The sequence below is a fragment of the Bidens hawaiensis genome, unplaced genomic scaffold (genome assembly GCF_021521415.1).
Source record: "Bidens hawaiensis isolate Kalapana, Puna unplaced genomic scaffold, B.hawaiensis_p1.1 tig00031839_1, whole genome shotgun sequence".
Taxonomy (NCBI): domain Eukaryota; kingdom Viridiplantae; phylum Streptophyta; class Magnoliopsida; order Asterales; family Asteraceae; genus Bidens; species Bidens hawaiensis.
The window spans coordinates 121,006-138,926 of record NW_027495392.1 but is presented as its reverse complement, the minus strand read 5'-3'; the positions used below and the strand labels follow the sequence as shown (position 1 = coordinate 138,926).

General features: G+C 34.2%; 2 protein-coding genes and 1 pseudogene across 2 annotated transcripts; all 3 read left to right on the top strand.

Moving 5' to 3' along the window:
• The first annotated feature begins 2,339 nt into the window (after positions 1-2,339).
• On the top strand, positions 2,340-6,489 carry LOC143582678 (polynucleotide 5'-hydroxyl-kinase NOL9-like). The gene is made up of 9 exons (XM_077065195.1): positions 2,340-2,592; positions 2,844-2,941; positions 3,029-3,062; positions 4,267-4,421; positions 4,506-4,674; positions 4,748-4,907; positions 6,100-6,190; positions 6,268-6,395; positions 6,484-6,489. Exons 1-9 carry the CDS (start codon positions 2,402-2,404, stop codon positions 6,487-6,489), a joined length of 1,032 nt encoding a protein of 343 aa, XP_076921310.1. The 5' UTR covers positions 2,340-2,401.
• An 8,579-nt stretch (positions 6,490-15,068) lies between these two features.
• On the top strand, positions 15,069-15,890 carry LOC143582677 (putative myosin-binding protein 5 pseudogene; annotated as a pseudogene).
• Positions 15,891-16,574: 684 nt separating this feature from the next.
• LOC143582676 (putative myosin-binding protein 5) lies at positions 16,575-17,596 on the top strand. The gene is made up of 2 exons (XM_077065194.1): positions 16,575-17,303; positions 17,421-17,596. The coding sequence occupies exons 1-2, from the start codon at positions 16,589-16,591 to the stop codon at positions 17,594-17,596; spliced, it is 891 nt and encodes a 296-aa protein (XP_076921309.1). The 5' UTR covers positions 16,575-16,588.
• The last annotated feature ends 325 nt before the right edge of the window (positions 17,597-17,921 follow it).

Below are 17,921 nucleotides of genomic sequence, written 5' to 3'. Positions count from 1 at the left end.
TGTCACAACTTTATATTTATAAGTTTAATGTTTTGTTAGTTTGTTTTTGAATATTTTAAAACATGTAACCTTTTTTTTTTTAACTTCTTAAAGTAAATAAAATGAATTTTATGTTAATTGTTTTTTTTATTTAACATGTTATACAAATACGAATCGTATAACACCGCTCTTGATTATAATTCAGCATTTGACTTGCGTAAGCCAAAAGACTATAATACATAGCAAACTCAACAAATGTAACACGATACAGATTTAAGTTCACCATTACACGATACACGATACAGACTAATCAATTCAAACACGCAGACACTCATAGCATTAAGTTCAATATGTTGTTTACCATTGCTCTGTGGGTGAACAACAAAAGTAGCATGAGCCTCTTCAGAAATCAGAAGAACACAAATCATCACCTACACAAGCAGCGGAAACGAAAAACGAAAAAAAAAATAATATTTTACACTGTAACCGGTTGGAACCGGTTACAGTGTAAGAACCGGTTTAGGAACCGGTCAGAACCGGTTCCACCGGTTCCGGGTCCGAGGGTTGGGGAACCGGTTCGGTTCCCTAACCGGTTCGGTTCCCTAACCGGTTCGACCATGGAACCGGTTTAAACAGTGATGTTGACTAATGGAACCGGTTCTGAACCGGTTCCGGTTCCTTTGACCAACCCGATTTGATCACCTATACCCGCCACCCACCAATGCCAACCACTTGGTAACCAAACAATAAATTGGAACAATAATGATCCATTTTATTCATTTGTTCATTTATTCACCCTTCTATTTCATTCTCTCGTCTATTTCATCACCCAACTAAACATATCTAAAAATATTTATTTTATTAGCTAGAATAAATAAGAGTGGAGAATACAAAATTTACAAAAAAAAAATAAATTGTTTAATAAAAATTAACATTCATGTCATCGAATAGACTTTAAAATTAGAACTTTAAAATACAAAATAATCGGATTATTCATCTGTAACTATTAATGTATTATAAGTATGGAAATAATGCTAACGTAATATAAGTACCAATAATTTTAATTATTTGATATTATATAAATATAAATAAATTATCATTAAGGAAACAAATAAATCCAAACTTATATTTTATTAGCTAGAATAAATAAGAGTGGAGAATAAGATTTTAGGCGGGAAAATTTGGCCAAAATTTAATATGGACATGACACGTGTCTTTCATTATTTTCTTTTATTAGAATAGGTAGATTGAAACCTTCTCTTTATATAACACTAGTTTTTATCCCCCGTATTACGGAGGTTGTTTTATATTGTTTGTTCTAATATTTATTTATTTTTTGAATTTATATTTTTTTATTGTATGAAAGTTAATAATATACTTATGATTTGATGATAAATTGTTTCACAAATAAATGAGATGTTATAACCCGGTTTAAAAGCTATATGGTTTTGATGAGACCCAGACCCGTTTATTTTTTTTACTATAAAATTGGTTTTTTTAATTATAAATAATATTTATGAAAGTTAATAATATACTTATGGTTTGATTAGATCCAAGACCCGTTTATTTTTTTTTACTATAAAATTGGTTTTTTAATTTAAATAATATATATCTTTTTTTAAGTAAATCATATATTAATTTTTAGTATATCTCTACTTTATAAGATTTTTATATCAAATATTTGGCGAGATTAGTTTTTAATTTAATGAGATGTTATAACTCGTTAAAGGAATATCTGGGTTTGGTAATACCCATACCCGTGAATTCAGGTCAAATGCTCCATTTAAAAGTCAAGCAAATTTGGTGATTATTTTTTCCAAAATGTGTCATTTTATCTTATTTGTTTGTTTTTAATAGTCATAAGTTTATATATTGTCATTGATTTACCAAGCGGACCGATTTATTATAGGGATGTGAAACATCAAGTATGTTCTTTGACATTAAGTTTGCTAAAGGACTACCATTGAAAAAATGTTTAAACATAAAGGACGTGTTTTGCCATTTTGTCATTAATTATTTAGTATATTCTATTTTATAGGATTTTTACATAAATAATTTGGTGAGGATAATTTTTTATTTAATGAGATGTTATAACCCGTTTAAGGAATATCTGGGTTTGGTAAGACCCATACCCATGAATTCGGGTCAAATGCATGAGAATCCACCATTTAAAAATCAAGCAAATCTGGTGACTCCAAAAAAAGAGGAAGCGACCACATCGCGACACGTAGGATTTTTATGTTTTCGTTTATATATATTATAGATACTTTAATACAAACTTGGTATCAATACTGATACTAGTACGGTACCGATCCTTATGAACAGTCACAATAAATACATGCAGAACGCATGCCTTCTAGTTCTTCCTCCCGCCTGCTAAAGTCCAAACTGAGCTTTCATTTGCAGTGAACAACTTCCGGCAATGGCCGTCAACTTACCACCCGAAAACACCAACAATAATAACCAGCTCGTACCGCTAGAGTGGGACGAAGCAGCCAACGCGATTGCTTATGATTCAGTTACGTCTCCAGCGCCTATTTGTGTTGTTTGCGGCCCTCCGAAGAGTGGCAAATCAACGTTCTCTCGACACCTTCTCAATGTTCTCATTGGCCGGTATAATATTTTTTCATAGGGGTCGGAAATTTTTAGTGTTACAATATAATATTTTTTTCTGGTAGTGTCGGGTCAGGTTACATAATTAAAAGATGAAAGAGAATTATATGTTTTTTTGAAAATGTGACAAAAGTACGTCAAACTTTATTAAAAAATGTGAAACAGAAATACAATATCTCTAAAGTAGTTCTCTGCTACTGCGGATAAGTAATGATTATCGAATTTTGTTTTTGATCGTTTTTGGTGAACAGATACCGACGAGTTGCGTACATGGATACTGATGTCGGGCAAGCTGAGTTCACGACTTCGGGGTGCTTATCACTTACTGTTATTAGTGAAGAAACTCCAGGTACATTCGACTCGTTCATATTTAAGTTATTGTTAAATTAAAAAGTTTTGAAATCTGTGTTAATTATCGTCTTTTGTTTGAATGTAGATCTGGCAATGCCGTGTTTGAGGACGCCTGAGAGGCATGGATCGGATCTTGATTTATCGTATTTCTCATTTGCTTAGTTCATGATCAAAATATCTAGAGCTGTAAACGAACCGAATGATTGGCAAATTGTTTACGAATAGCTTGGCCCGAAGTTCGATTATGTTCGTTTGTTTATAAAAAATAAGCGAACATGAACAAGAAATTCCGTTCATTCAGTTGTGTTCGTGAACGTTCAATAATAATATTCATTTTGATTATTTATGTTTGTTCATTAAAGGGTATTTTTTTAAATATTTTTAATGACTTTTCTAATTTTGTCATATAAATTTAAGCAAAACTATTAACTATGAAAAAAATGAATATGTTTATGGGTATTATGTAGGGATGAGATTGGTAACGTGTCGAAAATACTGATAACGAATTTGAACAAAACTGGGTACCAAATACCAAAATCAAATGTGTTGGCTCGGTACCGGTAAAATACTTGTATTTTGGTAAGGCATGTGTATTTCGGTACGGTACCCGCTTTGGTACCACTTTGTTTTTGTTTTTTTTTCTGAATCTCTTTTGATCATATAAAAATTCATTCGTAACCAAGGGTAATCAAGAAACCAAAAATTGTATCAAATTCATTTGTAATCAAGAAACCATAATACCAAAACATACAAAATGTTTTAAAAAGTGTATCAATTTCTCCATAAAAACAAAAAGAAAAGGTAAGGATACCGATACGACTATACGAGTACCAGGTACCGGTACTTAATAAGCTATACCCAATAAAAACTCTACATTTTTCAGTCGGTATGAAATACCAAAAAAAATACCCAATACCGAATTTGAGAAATGTGAGTACCGAAACGGCAAAACTGTACCGTATGTATCGGAAAAAAAACCCTAGTATTATGTGAATATGTGATTAATTTATAAGTAAATTAACAGATGGATATAATTATATGAATGTTAAAAAAAAACACAAACTTGGTAGCGGAGCCGAACCATTGACACTGACCATTCTTGTTTAGCCAAATCAAATAAAAGTTTTTTTGGGTTCATTTGTGTTTGCGAACCGTTCACAAACAAGTTCATATCCTTAATGAACGAACACGAACAAAAAATTTCGTTCAGTTAGGTGTCCGTGAACTGTTCCTTGTCCGATAGAACCTTAACGAACATGAACATGGCCTGTTCGTTCAAAGTGTGTTTAACAAATGCATGTTCTAAAATCTAAACCTCTGCAGATGCTACTTTTTTGGGGATACTACCCAAAGAACTAATCCAAAGACTTATCTGGCATATATACATGCATTGTATGATTACTATCTTGAAAAATATCAACAAGCTGATGCTAAGATTGGTGTTCCACTGGTTATAAACACTCCTGGATGGGTTAAAGGTATGCTTATATAGTTATATCTTTCTTTTTTATATAAGTTGTGTTATGATTATTAATCATTGACTTATTATATTGGTATGCAAGGTATGGGACTTGATCTACTGGTGGATATGTTAAAACATATTGCTCCTACTCAAGTGGTTAAAATCCGTGTACCCGATGAAAACAAGAACCTACCGCCCGGCCCGTTTTGGTTGAAAGACGCGCATGATAATCAAGAAGTGACCCTATTTGAAATCGGTTCAAAGAAACTGTAAGTTAAAGTTTCCCTTCATTTCTAAGGTCATATTGGCATATGAATCTTTATTTATATATTTATTATGCAGGGTACATGCTGCGCACGATCGTTTGCTAGCGTATTTCAGAAACTGCGTTCCAAATGACGCGAGTTTAACCACAACTGAGGAGCTTGATCATGAGCTGGCTGCACACCCTCCTTATGAAATTCTCATGTCTTCGGTCACCATCAAGAAACTTCATCCTGAGGTTTGTGTGGGACAAAATGGGTCGGGTCGGGTCACAATTAGTTTCCTATCTATTTTAACCAATTTGATTAAACATAACCTGAATTAGGGGTGTGCGTGGTGTGGTTAGGTACGGTTTTAGGCTAAAACCAAACCGAAAACCAAAACTTCGGTTTTTGGATTTTTTGAAACAGTTCGGTTTCGGTTATTTCATTTTCAGTTTTTCGGTTTTCATTTTGGTTTCGGTTTTTTCGGGTTTTGTCATTTAAGCTTAAAAATTTTAGGCCGAAAATTTTTTTTGCAAAAAATAATTAATTTAAATATAAATAGTTTTGTTCATTGTTAACTAATAGACTATTATATATTTGACCAAAAATATATGAGTTACATATTTATTAAATTAACACCCTGCTTGCGGTGCGCGCATATAATGTATGACCAAAAATATTATATATTTGACCAAAAATATATGAGTTAAATTAACGCCCTGCTTAAATTAACGCCCTGCTTAAATTAACGCCCTGCTTTAGTTACATATTATATATTTGACCAAAAATATATGAGTTAAATTAACGCCCTGCTTGCGGTGCGCGCATATAATGTATATATGTGTGAATCCTCGGGTGGGCAAAAGTAAAAGTGCACTAATTTTGACGTTATTTTACTAATCTCGTGAAAATAACGTTAAAAGTGGCGGAAGGTTAATCAGGCATCATGTGGTGGCGTTGATAGCCGAAAGACAAGGGCACATGCACCAATCAGCCGGTGTCCCTGATGATTGAGTGCTATGTGCCTTATGTCCAAGGCTTGATGCAAAACTACTATCGAGCCGGTGGTCTCACCGGAAGCAGCCTCTCTATCCCTATGGGATAGAGGTAAGACTGTCTACATCTTACCCTCCTCAGACCCTACCATAGCATTGCTATTGGTGGGATATACTGAGTACGATGATGATGATGATGATGATGATGATGATGATGATATTTATTAAATTCATATAAATTATTTAAAATAATAATAAAAATTTAAATTTACGAATTCCGTTCGGTTCGGTTTTTTGGGTTTTTATTACATGGAAAACCAAACCGAACCGTTAGTTCGGTTTTTATAAAAACATAAAACCAAACCGTTGGTTTTTGTTTCAGTTCGGTTTTTTCGGTTTGGATTTTTCAGTTTTTTCGGTTTCTTGCGCACCCCTAACCTGAATTATGCAGATGCCACGGGTGCAAACATCGGGTAGCTTTATAGTTGGATTGGCTGTTAGTTCATCAACTTCTGAAGGTTTACCTTGCTGTGTTGGTCTTGGTATGTATTATTAATAATCATTTTTTTTTCATTATTTAATTTGCTTATAAATTAAAAACGTTTTATAATTTTTACAGGAATTGTGAGGGGAGTAGACACTGCAAAAGATACTTTGTATTTGATAACACCTGTTCCAAAAAGTGTGTTGGAGAAAGTTGATCTATTGCTACATGGATTGATCAAAATTCCTGCTTGTTTGAAACAGGTAAAAGAAATAAGTTATACAAACCGAACCTTATTTTAGTGCGTATTAGCGATTTAGCGTATAACTTTCTAAATCGTTTCATTTAAAGATTTAGACGGAAAGTCAGTTTAACAATTTTTTTTCATTATTTGTGTTTTAACTATATATATAATTTTATAAACATGGGCTCAAACGACCCGACCTCTAACGTGTGATTTTCGGTACAGGTGCAGGAACTCGTGGCTTCAAATACCGCGCTTATAAATTAATGGATGATAGTTTTTTAAGCTAACTAGACATATTATATATCTAAGTTCACTGCTGCACTAGACTGTTATTTCAAACATGAACATTTATTTATGGTTTATTTAGACTTTAAATATTGTCAAGTTATATTGTAGTTCAGACCTTTATCAATGGTTGAAAATGCAAACTTTTCTATTATGTTAAGTATGGTGGTGATCATAATGTGTGTAGAAATTACCTCAAATAGTTTTCTTATATATTTTTACTCGCGTCTTAATTATATCGTCGTCCTGAATAACATAGTGTGCATTATATGTTGTAAGTACATGTAGTGTAACCATCAAATGTGGGGCTGTAAACGAACCAAACGAATAAGAAACAAGGCCTTGTTCATGTGCATTTGTTAAGGAAATAATGTGTTCACGAACACTTACCGAACGATATTTTATGTTCGTGTTCGTTCATTAAGGAAATTAATGTGTTCACGAACACAAAATAAAATCACAAAGCCTAGAGATTGAGACCACTGCATTCATCAATGTGAATAATGAAAGCATGTGAACGAATGAACGAACACGAACAAGGGTGTGTTCATGTTCGTGTTCGTTCATTTAACTTTAAATGAACACGAACACTTAATCGAACATAAATTTATGTTCATGTTTGTCTAAAATCTAAATGAACATAACTGAACAAATATAAACGAACATAGATAACATATATGAACAAATGTGATGAACACAAACGAACATAAATGAAAATATTTGAATGAACACAAATTAACAAATATAAAACCTGTAATTAGATAACTCATCCAGATATATATGTAACTAGGTTATTGACCCGTGTACGACACGGGTGGATTTACACGGGTGGAAATATTGAAATTGTCAACTAAAGACATATTTAAGGTGCTAAAAAGTTTGTTTCATATGTTTATGTGGAGAATTATTTGATATATTTGCAATTCATATTCCAATATAAACAAAGTACTTAAAAACATAAACTTACTAAAACAAAAGATTTATAGTACATTGTTTGGAAACATAATTTAAAACTTGAAATATTACAAATTCATAAGCTGCTAAATATTTTTTTATAAACCATATTTGTTGTCTTGTTTGTAACTTTACATTGCTTATCCAAAATATGCATTTTAATACAATCTCTACTCTTCACTCTTGAAAAAGCAACATATAGTTGACCGTAAGTAAAACTGGTCTCTCATATATATTCCAACTTTTGTGAGAAATCTGTTTTGAGTTGTTACAATTATATCGCGCTTATTTATTGTGTCACCAATATCATCAACGATTAACGCTGCAACTTAGAAGTTTTTGGCAGGTCGTAAGTCATTGCATCTTTTTGCCTTGTTCCAATAATGCACAACTTTAAATCCATATCGGGATCGTTTTGAAAACAATCACTTACCATCTAGTATCCTTGAACCAAAGGATTTTGAGAATCCAACATTGTCTTCAAGTAATTCATTATTTCTTTATCTAACATTTCCGAACTTATTTCTGTGTCGTTGCGTAAGAAAATGGTTATGTGTTAAAAATAATTTAATTAAATTACTCATAATTTAGATTGTTCATAAAAAAAATATTAAAAATAATAAATGATGTTTTAATGATACCCCTTGAGTCATGACAATTATGATATATAATACGCAAATCTAGTTATTTCATATAATAATATTTATTTATAATTTTTTAATAAGGTTTTATATATTTAGAGAAATCTGCAATTTGCCTCCCTGGTTTATATCATCGCGAGATGGGTTAACCACTGAAAAAGATTTTGCGAACTTTGCGCCACAGTGTTTCTCCGGAGGGTTCATCTGACTCCTGCCGTCAGTTGACCATCAGTTGACCGTTGGTATTTTAGTAATAATACCAACATATTAAGGGTATTTTAGTAATCTTCTAATAAATAATAAATATAATAATAATAATAATCGTAGAACATCAGCAGTAGCAACTCATTACAATCCATCATCATCAGTAGCAACTCATCTTCACCATCATCAACCTCACATACTTGATGTTCTTCATCATCATCAACCTCAAATCCTCAAAACCACCACCAAGTAATCCCTCTTACAAGTAATCGAATCTCTCAAATCCTCAAACCCAAAAATCATTCCGACCAAAACCCCTAACCTACGGCACAACGTCGTCGCCATGGCAACCGCCGCAGCCATGGATTCCGGTCATCTCGTTCCGGTCATAGTTCGATTCGGGTGAAAAGTGTATAAAAAATGGTTCGTTTAGTTGTTTTCGGGTAAAAAGTTTACTAAAAAATAGTTCGTTGGGTTGTTTTCGGGGTCGGTTCGGGTGAAAAGTTTACAAAAAAATGATTTGTTTGGTTGTTGTCGGGTGAAAATTTTACTAAAAAACGGTTCGTTTTGATGTTTTCGGGGTCGTTTAGGGTGAAAAGTTTACAAAAAATGGTTCGTTTGGTTGTTTTTGGGGTCGGTTCGGGTGAAAAGTTTACTAAAAAACGGTTCGTTTGGTTGTTTTCGGGTTAAAAGTTTACTAAAAAACGGCTCGTTTCGTTGTTTTCGGGCGAAAAGTTTACTAAAAAACGGCCCGTTTCGTTGTTTTCGGGCAAAAAGTTTACTAAAAAACGGCCCGTTTCGTTTTTTCGTGTAAAATGTTTACTAAAAAAACGGCGCATTTCGTTGTTTTCGGGTGAAAAGTTTACTAAAAGAATGTTTATGTTGATTGTGTGTTCGGGCTTGGGGTTTACTAAAAAACGACCCGATTCGTCGTTTTCGGGCGTAAAGTTTACTAGAAAACGACCCGTTTCGTTGTTTTTGAGCGAAAATTACAATAAAAAATTACCCGTTTCGTTGTTTTTTGGCGAAAATTACAATAAAAAACGAGCCGTTTCGTTGTTTTCTGTAACATCCCGAAATTTCCAAAATGATATTAATTATATTACTTAATAATAGAGGGAAAGTTGACTCGGGTTCGGGAAATAAATAATAGAGTAGGAGTTGGTATGAGTCGGGCTAGTGTTAGATTAATTGAGATGGGTTAAATGAGAATGGGCCTTAGGTCCATGGGCTTTAAGGGATATAAATATCCCCTAAACCACCATAAAACCCTAAACCTCATCTCTTTCCATTCTAATCTCTACACGTTCAAAAACACACACACCATAAACGAGCAGGATTCAGAGAGAGAGAGAGTAAACGTTAGTTGGTGCTAGATCGTCGTGACGAACCAAAGCAACAAGACCAGCTCGTGTTCGTAAGTTCGACTCGTTCAAGGTACGTTTATGGTTAGAAATCGTTCGTATAGGTTCGGTTTGATTTGAGAAATGGTAGATCTGAGTTTGTATGGTAAAAACGAATCCAACAAAGCTAAACTTACTGAAAATGGTTATGATTTGATGGGTTAATCGATTGATAAAAAGGACCCGTAACCTATATGCCTAAATCGCACCCTCTAAACATCGATGTTAGGTCGATTTGATAGTTGGGGTTTGTAGGCGCTGGTCAGACGATTCCATGGGTACCTAAATCGAGTTATTTGGTTAAGGAACGAAGGATTTAAGGGCGAACAGAACCTGCAGACGACAACTTCGCCTGCAAGCTAAGTTCGCCTGATGAACTTCGCCTGCAAGCTAAGTTCGCCTGATGAACTTCGCCTAAAGCTAAGTTCGCCTAAGGTTTAACTTCGCCTAAAGCTAAGTTCGCCTAAGGTTTAACTTCGCCTAAAGCTAAGTTCGCCTATGGTTTAACTTCGCCTAAAGCTAAGTTCGCCTAAGGTTTAACTTCGCCTAAAGCTAAGTTCGCATAAGGTTTAACTTCGCCTAAAGCTAAGTTCGCTTAAGGTTTAACTTCGCCTAAAGTTAAGTTCGCTTAGAAAATAAATTAAAAACCTAATGGAAAATGTGTTAAGACAGTTAATGTAAATAAAATTTTTCCAAGCTGACCTGGCAGCTCGACCCCAGCCAGGGGCTCTGCCCCTTGGACCCTGCTAGGGGATGCCGCCCCTAGACCCCGCTGCCAGGGGCGCTGCCCCCGGACCCCCGTTCGTTGTGGGTAGTAGTTAAGACTAGAAAGATGATATGAGTAGTGATAGTTGTTTGATACGTGTACTTGTTATACAGTCAGCCGTGCACAGCTGAAGAAAGGGATTACGATTAACGGTGAACGTAACCGTGTTCAGGTGAGTTTCTAGCCCCATTCCTTGTTATGTTTTCGGGGCTGTGTGCATACTCGATGTGTTGTTAATACATTTATCCTAAGTGATAAGTGTATGTCATATGTGATATGTGTGATAGATATGAATGATTGTTTGTCGGTACGCGAACGATCTTCGGATATTGCGCGTACTGTCAGGATTAAAAATAAAGGTACGAATATTATATATCGAAGATGTATGAATATTTCAAATGAATACTTGTCGGGGCGTGAACGATCTTCGGATATTGCACGTAACGTCAAGGGGTATGGTTGTTAAATGAATGAGGTAAGGAATGCCTAGAGTGTTCTTATGTTATAATGTAAGTATGTGTATATAGGTACACGAATGGCATGTGAGTTCTACGTTCGACATAGTAAGTTAGGATGGCAAATCCCTCTAGCTTCTCTCGGACATAGACTCGGCTGGTGATGGCGTAGTTAAGGACTGCGAGCCTTATACGTGAAGTAGATGATATATGTAAACGTAGATAAGGACTGCGAACCTTATACGTAATGTAGATAGGCGTCAGCATAGGAAAGGACTGTGAACCTTATACGTGCTGTATTTGTAGCATAGGGGAGGACTGCGAACCTCGTACGTGCTATGAATTAGGTTGCAACATAGGGAAGGACTGCGAACCTTGTACGTGTTGTGGATGTATTTCAGCATAGGAAAGGACTGTGAACCTTATACGTGCTGATTTTGTAGCATAGGGGAGGACTGCGAACCTCGTACGTGCTATGAATTAGGTTGCAACATAGGGAAGGACTGTGAACCTTGTACGTGTTGTGGATGTACGATGGTATAGGGAAGGACCGCGATCCTTGTACGTACCATAAATGGTGAACATAGGTAAGGACTGCGAACCTTGTACGTGTTCACGACCTTGAGTACAGGTATAGACGGTGAACTATGAACGTACTCTCGGTAGACTGAGGTTAGTGATTGTAGATATGTATGTATGTATGGTAGCAAGTATGTATGTAGAACAGAAGGGTAACTAGTGAAGTATGGATATGTATCTACAGATATGTATGTATGTGTATGTATTGTATGGCGTTCGATTAACTACAACTCACTCAGCGTAGCTGACTTTTAGTATGCACGCAGGTGAGCTGATTATTGAGTTAGCATGAGGATGACACACGGCATGGATTGAACGGCCGGCATCTGAAGAAAGAAGTAAAGATGTTTTAATTATAAAGTTTTGTGTTATGGTATCAAAGAATAGATTTAATGTTTTGTAACAAATGATTGATGTTTTATATTCCGCGAAAAGTTTTAATAAACTCTGATTTGAAGAACTGTGTTTATGAGTAAATCCGACGCTAAAGTAGGGTCACCGGGTTCGGGGCCTTACATTTTCGGACGAAATGTTTACTAAAGTTTACTAAAAAACGGTCCGTTTCGTCGTTTTCGGACGAAAAGTTTACTAAAAAACAACACTTTTTGTCCTTTTCGGACGAAAAGTTTACTAAAAAACGACACTTTTCGTCGTTTTCGGACGAAAACTTTACTAAAAAACGACACTTTTCGTCGTTTTCGGACGAAAACTTTACTAAAAACGACAATTTTCGTTGTTTTCGGACGAAAAGTTTACTAAAAAACGGCCCGATTCATTGTTTTCGGGCGAAAAGTTTACTAAAAAACGACCCGTTTCGTTGTTTTTTTGCAAAAATTACAATAAAAAACGAGCCGTTTCGTTGTTTTCGGACGAAATGTTTACTAAAGTTTACTAAAAACGGTCCGTTTCGTCGTTTTCAGGTGAAAATTTTACTAAAAAATGAGTCGTTTATATTACATATTTTCAAAATGGTTTTTTAAGATGTTGGCAGATGATGAAGATGAAGAGGAATTCTTAAACAAAGTGAGGAATATATATTACATATTGTATAGATATATCAAATGTTAGTTCGGTTTAAATGGTTGGTGTTGTTTGTTGTTATACCAAAGGTCACGGGTTCGAACCCCACTGTCTACACGATTTTAGAACATAAGTTTTAATATTAATTATAGGCTCAGGGGTAAAATGGTAATTTCAACGTTTTTTGGTCAGTCAACTCACGGTCAACTGACGGCAAGGGCACCGACTGACCCGCCCAAATTTCACAGTGGCCCAAAGTTCGCAAAATCTTTTTCAGTGGTTAACCCATCTCGCGACGATATAAACCAGGGAGGCAAATAGCAGATTTCTCATATATTTATGCACCAAAATTTGGTGTGATTTATTTTAGAAATAAAACATTCATACCGATATTATTATATTACATTTTGTGCGTATAAAAAAGATATTTAGGAAATTAAACATTGTCACGGATTTAAAATATAAATTTACAAAGACTAAGATTTGGTTGTAAAAAATAAATTATCTTAAAATAAAAAGAGAAATGTTCAACACGGGTTAGTAAATCAAAGAACCGTTTACCACACAGGTGGAAAATATATAATATGTCATATATATGCATATGTTATACACTATAATGAATTGTAAAAAATTGTATTTCTAAGAAAAAATATAAATATATATGAATTATAAGGTATTTATAAGAGTAAAATTACAAGTTCAATCATCTTTTTAATTTAAACCATGAACCAAAATAATACATTAAGAAAAAAAAATGCAAAATCTATTTAATTCATAGGTTACATGTCCAAAAACCTTGTAAAATTAAGAAAAACGTTCGAAAATATATGCTATAATAGGTTATAGGTTAGTGACCCGTGTACTAAACAGGAGAAAATTATATAAAAAAACGTCAATTATATATATATATATATATATACGTTAATATATTGTAAATTTTGTATTTATATGAACGAATAATTTTATATAAATGTTATGTTTTTTAAAATAAATCCAAAAATGGAATGTGTAAAAGCCATACCTAATAATTATAATCTTATGAAACTATTTCATTTACTGAACTACTCACTAAACTTTCTTCGAGAATGATCAATAAGAATGCAAGTATTGTTATGATCCTTAAACTCTTCTTGTTTTAGCCTATCACATTTAAATACAATTGCAGAAAATAATATAAAGATACTCAATTGAATGTTTATGAATCCACTTGTTGACACCATTACCATAAAAAGAAAAAAATCAATCACAAAGTAAAAATAAAATTAGAAATAAAAAATATATATGTGTCAAAATTTGAGAAATCTTAAAATGACTTAATAATTTGATTAAGTTTAATTTGTCTGCAAGTATTAAAATCTCGTAACAATAATATTATATAAGAAGTTTATAAACGTATTAAAATACATTTATTCAAATATTGATATTGATATGTAATTAAGGAAATCATTATTGTTAGTTAAATCAACTATTAAATGTTTGTCATAGTTATATTAATTATACATCTATATACCGATAAATAACTATATAATTATGGTAATACTTTGAATAATTGATTGAAAGTTTAAAAACTTCAATATAACTTGTTGGCCATTAAAAAAAACTACAATATAATAAAAATCTATAAGACCTAAAAACAAAACTATAAATAATAATGCGATAGCAGCCCAGTCACAAACTCCACATATTGACTCAAGCCACAAATCTGTTAGTTATATAAACCAGGAATTCCAGAATGTATAAGTGAATGTTAAACAAATCTGTTCTCCAGGAATTCATGTTTGTTTAAAATCTAAATGAACATAACTGAACAAATATAAACGAACATAGATAACATATATGAACAAATGTGATGAACACAAACGAACATAAATGAAAATATTTGAATGAACACAAATTAACAAATATAAAACCTTTAATTAGATAACTCATCCAGATATATATGTAATTATTTTCTGTTAATACATAAATGGACATATATAAACAGACCTAAACAAACATAAATATACAAACATAAATGAACGAACGGAACATGTGTTCATGTTCGTTCGTTTAATTAAACGAACATAATTTTTTTTATTCATGTTTGTTCGTTTAACTTTTATTTTCAAGATAAAGTAAGAAAAATGTTATGTGTGATATTTTTGGTCATGTTGATGACTTGATGTAAAGGAAATTAAATGCATATAATGTGATTGCAATATATTATTAATGCTCTAATAACATATGCACAATTTAAGCATGCATAATATGTGCAAAAGTGCATGACTGACCGTTAATTCAGTTATAACAACAGACCATTTCTATATTTAGCTAACTCATCACTTCAAACCTTGTTAAGCATCACATAAACAAAAAGATAACCAACCGAATCTTAACCCGACAATGTCGAAAAGAACATTTCGAATGTTTGTCGAGGAAGAACTTGGCGAATTCCCACATTTTGTAGTCGGAGCCATACTCGAATGGCTCTTGATCGCGTCTCTTTTCATCGATGGGTTCATCGCGTTTATATCTCACCAGTTCGCCTCGGTCTTCCAGCTCGACCCGCCCTGCGTCCTCTGCACCCGCATCGACCAGTCCCTTGCGGCTACAAACCCGAGCTCTTACTACAACAACTCAATATGTGAGTCTCATAAAAAAGACATATCATCATTAGCATATTGTCATGTGCATAGAAAACTGTCTGATATCCGAAACATGTGTGACGGGTGTCTAATCTCGTTTCAAACCGATAAGGAATCGGATAATGTGGAAACCAAGAACCCGGGTGAGCAAAATGTGTGTACAGCGGGTGGTCGGGAAATGAAGTTGAAACAGGTGAAAACGGGTAAGGAATCGGTTGCTAACCCGAGTGTTGAAATGAGTAAGTGTTCGTGTTGTGGGGAGACGTTTAAAAAGCGGACGTCGTCTAAAGTGTTTGTTAGGACTCCTTCTAACCTTCGGGCCTCGTTGACTGCACCGGCTTTTTCGCCCCGGGTACCGTTGACCCCAATGGGGTGGCGAAATGATGATCAAAAGAATGTGGAGTTGAATCAGATGAGGTATACTGAACTTAAGTTTGTTTCGGATAATGAACCGGATATGCCTGAGGATGAATTTATGGGTTTGAATGCTGAGTCCAAAAGTGAGTTCTTTTTGTTATTAGGTCGAAACGGGCCAGGTTGTAATGAGTCAGGTTTGAATTCAGCTTCCACTGGTTTGTAGCTTTTAACTCCTTTGAAGGCCACATGCCTAGTGAAAACTGTGTTTATCTAATCTCATTGGTTAATATGAAATTGGTGGGGTCCCATAAGTTTACTAGTAACAGGGTCTCATTGAGTACCGAACTAATTGAACCCAGACCAAAACCAATTATGTTTTCTCAAAAACTGAATTTCCGGTTCGGTTTCAGTTTTGCATGTATTCATCTGCAAAAAATTTAACCAAACCTATTAGACCAAACCCGTAAAAACCGGTTTTGCTTGAATTAAATTGTTTTATTTGAATGTTTGTTATGAATTGTGGATGATAATCTTTGTTTTAATGTTAAGTAATTTACAAGAAATTAATAAATGATGTAGCACAAATATTCTTGGTCTAAATGTGTAATAACTAATAAGAGTTAAATAATTAATTAACAAAAAATGAATAATCTAGGCCCAATGTTTTAGGCCCAAATTCGTTATTTTGGGCCTTTTTTAGCAAAAAACTTTAAGTCCAAATGACAAAACTGAAAACCCGAAACGAACGGATCATGAAAACCAAAACCGAAAAAATGAATGATTAACGCACCGAATAAGTTTTTGATATAGTTTGAGCCCAAACCGACCCATCAACACCCCAAGCATTTATTATCTATGTAACTAATATCTAATGCAAGCTTTATCTCAAACAACTTGATCTATGTAGCAGTAAAAAACGACATGAAACCGACACCAGCACCATTGCTACCAGATATGGAAGAACTAACTGAAGAATCGTTAAAAACCCCGAGTTACGGTAAAGGAAACAAATTCTTCGGTGTCCCACTCGCAGACTCAGCAGTAGTCAGCAGTCCAAGATTCGGCACCAAACTTTCAAAAAAATTCCCATTTGAACGACCCGACTTTTTATCTGACTTAAACGATGACGGGCCATTAGACGGCGACTCAACTCTTCACATTCTAAAACGCCAGGCCCGTTCAGACAGACGAATGCTGATGGTGTTGTATCAAGAACTCAATGCAGAAAGAAGTGCATCTGCAGTTGCAGCTAATAACTCAATGGCTATGATCACTCGGTTGCAAGCCGAGAAAGCTGCCATTGAGATGGAAGCATTGCAGTATCAGAGAATGATGGAGGAACAAGCGGAGTATGATGACGAGGCGATTCAGATACTTAAAGATATGCTTATTCAGAAGGAGAAAGATATTAAGGTTATGGATGCCGAACTCGAGGCTTATAAAGAAAAATATGGAGAGATTAAAAAAAAGGTAAGTAAAGAGTTTGTTGGTGATTATGATTATGTGGAGACCGAGAGCGAGAAGAGACGAACGAATTTTGAAACCGAGCGGTTTCAGATTTCGGGCATGTTGAATGATTTGGAAAATCTTATACAATTAGATGATGATGATCATGATGATAAAGATAAAGATAAAGGTAGTTTTTTTTATATGTTACCTGTTTTAAATGTGGGGCCCGCTGAATAGTAAGTCTGTTCAGCGGGCCCCACGTTAAAATATTGGTACTCGGTTTTAATTGTTTTTGTGTTAATAGGGAAAGAAAAAAAGGCAACTATGGAAACAGAGATGTCTCTAATTAAGGAGAAAATGAGTGTGATGGAAGCGGATAGCGGATACTTGAAGAACACCACAAGGACACTTCAGAAGGGTGATGAAAGAGCTGATCTTCTTACTGAGATTGCTCAAAATCTTAGAAGGCTCAGGACTTAAACGGGTTATGAGCTAGACAGACTGCAACCGAGTTAATAATGGTTAAAGCGAACGTGGTGATTTTGAGCCATTTGCTTGTAAATGGGTCGATTAGAGGTGATGTTTTTTTTAATCTCTAACGGTTTCAAATGGATCAAACAAAGAAAAATCAAAAAAGAAACAGGTCAAATGGATTGAAAATTACCCGGAGTGTAAATTCTACACACAACACCTCAGTCCTCAAAAATTGTTTTACTAAATAACTGCATTACATTTATTACTAGAATAATATAGATTTTGTAGTCATATTTAACAAACTATTTTTTTAGAAATACAGGTGAAAACA

Coding starts and splice junctions, on each gene's coding strand:
- LOC143582678 (XM_077065195.1), top strand. CDS start 2,402: ATGGCCGTCAACTTACCACCCGAAAACACCAACAATAATAACCAGCTC. Junction 2,942..3,028: donor TATTAGTGAAGAAACTCCAG/GTACATTCGACT, acceptor GTTTGAATGTAG/ATCTGGCAATGCCGTGTTTG. Junction 4,908..6,099: donor TCAAGAAACTTCATCCTGAG/GTTTGTGTGGGA, acceptor TGAATTATGCAG/ATGCCACGGGTGCAAACATC.
- LOC143582676 (XM_077065194.1), top strand. CDS start 16,589: ATGAAACCGACACCAGCACCATTGCTACCAGATATGGAAGAACTAACT. Junction 17,304..17,420: donor TGATAAAGATAAAGATAAAG/GTAGTTTTTTTT, acceptor TTGTGTTAATAG/GGAAAGAAAAAAAGGCAACT.